At 35.8% G+C, this 4,917-nt stretch overlaps 1 protein-coding gene across 1 annotated transcript in view; it reads right to left on the bottom strand.

Moving 5' to 3' along the window:
* Positions 1 to 4,917, bottom strand: part of LOC106867387 (glutamate receptor ionotropic, NMDA 3A) — a 287,389-nt gene that overhangs the window by 30,418 nt on the left and 252,054 nt on the right. The window contains exon 4 of the mRNA XM_052969128.1: positions 3,748 to 4,780. Within this exon, the coding sequence (XP_052825088.1) occupies positions 3,748 to 4,780 (1,033 nt within the window). The remainder of the gene's footprint in view (positions 1 to 3,747; positions 4,781 to 4,917) is intronic.

Raw genomic sequence — 4,917 nt, 5'->3', positions numbered from 1 at the left:
ACACACACACACACACACACACACACACACACACACACACAAACGTATCTTAATGCCAAAATATTGAGAATAAGGTAAAAATTCAGTCCACGCAGCATGCGTTAAAGGATTTCTGAAAATGCATAAGTACATTTTCATTTACATATCTCCGAGCTATCTTTTGTATTCTCTCCACTCTTCGTTTCGCCGGAACACGCTAACGGTTAATTGTTTCTTTTTACCTTCTTACAACAACAACAACAACAACAACAACTACTACTACTACTACTACTACTACTACTACTACAATTGTAAAAAAATGATAGTGTAGGGAGGCATATGCAGGGGCAGAAGATAAATATTGACGCTTAGGAAAAATTTTAGGATTACTTATAAAGTAATGTGTATATATGTGTATGTGCGAACTGGTTTATTTTGTCTTCGTCTTCGCTCCTTCTACTATGTGGACATTTATTGTGGTTTTAGAGTCAGAATTTGACTGCTATTTTTCAGCGTGGCGGTATCTCTTAGATACCCTGTATTATAATTTTAAATAATTTTAAATAATTATATATATATAGTTCAAAATTGTACAAAAACAAAAGACAGAGACAGGCGAGGAAATAACAAGCAAAGTGTATCAGTTTGACGCTCAGGAAATTTGGAAAAGTTTTTGACATTTCAAGCCCACGCACTTCGGGAGAAAGGAATGGGAAAAGGTATAGATAGACAGACAGGCAGACAGATAGGTAGACCGATGGACCGACACACAGACAGATACATGCATACATACATACGTAAACATTCATATTGGCATTTCTATCTTTATATACCTGTTCGTCTTTATATTTTTGTTTAGGAACGCGTGCGCGCAATGACGTACGTGCGTACATACGTATGTATGTGTGTATGTATGTATGTATGTATGTATGTATGTGTGTGTGTATGTGTGTATGTATGTGTGTAAGTGTGTGTGTATGTGTGTAAGTGTGTGTGTATGTGTGTAAGTGTGTGTGTTCCTGTGTATGCATATTGATCCATGCCACACATGCATTTTGCGAGTTAGGGTTAGATAGTCAGATGTAAGTAAACAATATGTCGGTAGTTCGATAAAAAAATAAATGCATAAAAATAGATAATACGATTAAAATACCTTGACGAATAGACACAATTTTTTAAAAATAAATATGTTAACGTGCAGATAGGCAAATGTATGATTAGGTTAATGAATCGTGCTCAATTACAGTTTCGATGTAAATTGAAATATGCCGAAGTGATGAAAATATAAATTAAATAATTACAATTCTTTTCATTAAAAAAAAAAAAAAAACCGAAACCTGAAATATTGCATTAGATTTTTCGGTGAGAATTAAATTAGTGGAGTTAATATAATTTTGTTCAACATTACTTCCTTACACCTTTCAACTTTTTCCCTCGCTATTTTCTTTTTCTCTTTTCTTTCCCTCAATCCTTTTCTTTCTTTTTATTTTTGTTTATCTCTCTGTGGGTTACTGTTCTCTTTGTACTTACATACTTTTTTCATTGTTTGCGTATTTTCAGCCTCCGTATTCAATTCCTCTCAATCTCCCGATCGCTTTGAAATGTTTTACTGAATCGTTTTATCTCTCTATTTATACATGCATCCATCGATCAGTCCGTCCATCTACCCATCCATCAAAGCATCGAACTTTCTACATAAGCTTCCTCTGCCATATATATATATATATATATATATATATATATATATCGATCTATACATACACGTATTCTTATACATACATATATATGTGAATATACGTATGCATGCATGTAGGTCTATGTTTATATGTGTGTGTATATCCATACGTATGTATGCATGTCTCCTGGTGAAGTTTAGAGTAAGAACTGGAAAAGTTTTATATGATGTGGAAACAATGCACAAACAGATTAAAATCTCTCTGTATCTATCTATCTATCTATCTATCTATCTATCTATCTATCTATCTATCTATCTATCTATCTATCCTGTTTCATTCTTTCGAACTCTTTTCTTATTCTTTCTATACTCTATCAGACAATATCATACGACATACATATATTCCAAATTCTTCTCAACTTCCCCGTTTATCTTTCCCCGTCTAATCCTGTGTTTCTTTCTTTCTTTCTTTCTTTCTTTCTTTCTTTCTTTCCTTTCATGCTTCTTCTCGCTTTTATTCTCTTCGCCCTCTCTCTTTCTTAATATTTCTCGCACTTTTTTTTTCCCTTTACACCTTCTCAATAGTCTATTTCTGTCTTATTCTCACGCCAGCCTCAACTTCTTCCGTCAATCATTACAAAAAAATATTAAATGTTTTTTTTTTCCGTCTAAAATTAACGACTGAAGCGAATTGGTGCTGTGAAATACAAAGGATAGGAAACACGTTGTAGCGACGAAATGAGACATTCGATTTGAATAACTATTACTACATACGTGCGTACGTACATACATACATACATACATACATACTCTATCTCTCTCTCACTCTCACACACACATACATACATACACACATATCTATAAAAGTATGCGTGTATATATGTTTCTCTTGTGTTTTTAATAATTTAATTTCTTACTCTGAAGAAGGGGCTAGTTTCAAACAGAGATACAAAGCTTCATCGTTGGAATGCAGATAACGGAAACAACGCCACATTCTAAACCTGCGAAGAGCCTTGCATAATTTTACTGTTCCACTTACAGATTGTATTTGTAATGTGCGAGTTATTTATAGCTGATTGATTTTATAGTGTGCGATTCAGTTGATTTATGTATGTATGTATGTATGTATGTATGTATGTATGTACTTATGTACGTATTAATATGTAAATATGTATGTACGTATTATGTATGTATGTATTATGTATGTATGTATGTATGTATGTATGTCATTATTCAGTTTATTTCAAGATTTCTTGCCAATGGAGAAAGAACCGGTTTCTAACCTAGATCCAAGGCTCCTTCATTGGAATTTCAACATCAGCAATAGGGCATTTTTGTATGTATGTAAGTATGTATGTATGTATGTATGTATGTATGTATGCATGAGTGTGCCCTTTCAAGGCTTTCCTAGGCCGGTGAGTTTGAGAACTTTGTAAGTCAATATCCCCGAGAAAGGTATGTGCAGGCGAGGGAATTCAAGAGCATCGGTGTTGTGGGACGGAAGAAAGGAATGGACGTGTTAATTACTGTGGAAGCCTGATGGGTTGGATAGAACAAAGGTGATGAGAGGGTGCGAGATGGGGACTACGAGGGAGTCATGAGTCACGTTCACTCAAAGAAATGGCAGAGAGAGAAGACAGCAGACCTATGGACCAGAAGTGAGAGTGTCTATCTGTTTACTTGTTTATTTCGTTATATCTCGAATACTTTATCCACGTTTTCTTGTTGTTAAATGGAGGGATGGTATTTAATAAGAAACGTACACATTGAGATGGCCATGACTTCTTCACATCCTTCCGCATGCAGATACAAAAATTAAAGAAGGTCGATAGAAACGGTAAAACTACTTAAAATTTATGAGTCCAGATGACTAATATTGGAAACCTTTGTATTTGAAACCTTTGAAATTTTTGTATTTGTAGGCATTAAATTCACAGTGAGAAAATGAAGTTTATAAATAGTCTGTGATCGGACATTTTAACTTGAAGAAGGGAGTACAGAATTTTTTTTTGTAGAAGCAGGTAAATATGCGGAAGATTTTAGTTTTTATGGAGTATGGTTGAGAGACATACGAAGTATAAAAAGTTACTTACCCGTTCGTCATTTATGTTTAGCAAATCCGACTGCTCGGAGCGGCCTGCCAGGTATGCAGCTAAATTAGCAGTGTAACTTGCAATCATAAAAATTGCAAGACCTGCCCAGAAGTTCTGAAGTACTTTTCCTGGCCAACTTTTAGGGGATTTGGTGCGCACGATATGACCAAAAAGCACTGAATAAACCATAGTGAGTGCTGAACCGAGGGTATAGTTGCGATCCCGTTTTCTCCCCTTAGGGTTGAGTCCAAATGGACTGTTCCACTCGAACAACGATGTTGCTACGGCAGTAACTGTGGCACTTATCACTATGCCGATCCATACCTCCACGGAAAAAGGCATTAGAAAGGCGTCCATGGAAGTTTCACGCTCTCGCCTCATGGTAATCATGGAGAAGCCAGTGTAAAAATACACCTCAGTGAATGTGATATACCTTACCCGTTCTACTGTTATACTGAGCGGTCCTGCCACTATATCGACTCTGTCATCTTCCAGGTACATTAACGTGTCATTCCAACTTCCTGAATCATACGTGTAGTTTCCATCGAAAGGTTCTTTGAGAAAGAAGAGGATGAAATCAAATTCCATGTCCGTCGCCAGCTTGACCAAGATATCTATGGTCACTCCTGTGCAGCAAGAAACACTGAATTTGTCATGATCGTATCGATTAGTAAGCAAGTAGTCTTCGAATGCATTATCAACATCACTTTCATTGGCTACCTGAACACATGGCACGTACGAATAGCAGTCACCATCTTCGGAAAAGGCCTCTTTTTGCATGATAAATGGTGGTGAAACTTTGGTAATGATGCTATAAAGTTTGCGAAAACGGTGCGTAGCATTCTCCCGCCGACCCGGAAGTTCAGCCACCGTGCTTAAATTTACATAGAAATTATCGACTGCTCCAACAAATTTCCATATTTTTGTCCCTTTTAGATCTTTGACTAAATTTAATATTCGGAAAGTATAATTGGTGCTGTCTTGGGTATAATCCAGTATTTCTCCACTGGATTCAAGGCTCAGCCTCAGTTCTCTACAAAATAGAAGAGAAAAAAGTATTAGTACATCAGACTGAAGCAGTTAATTCCTATATAGCACAAGGTATGTATGCGTGCATGTATGTATGGTATATCTATGTATGTATGTATATATATATATATATATATATAT

This window comes from Octopus bimaculoides, chromosome 7, assembly GCF_001194135.2.
Source record: "Octopus bimaculoides isolate UCB-OBI-ISO-001 chromosome 7, ASM119413v2, whole genome shotgun sequence".
NCBI classification, from domain to species: Eukaryota; Metazoa; Mollusca; class Cephalopoda; order Octopoda; family Octopodidae; genus Octopus; species Octopus bimaculoides.
The sequence above is the reverse complement of the archived record's forward strand: the minus strand, read 5'-3'. Positions and strand labels throughout refer to the sequence as shown.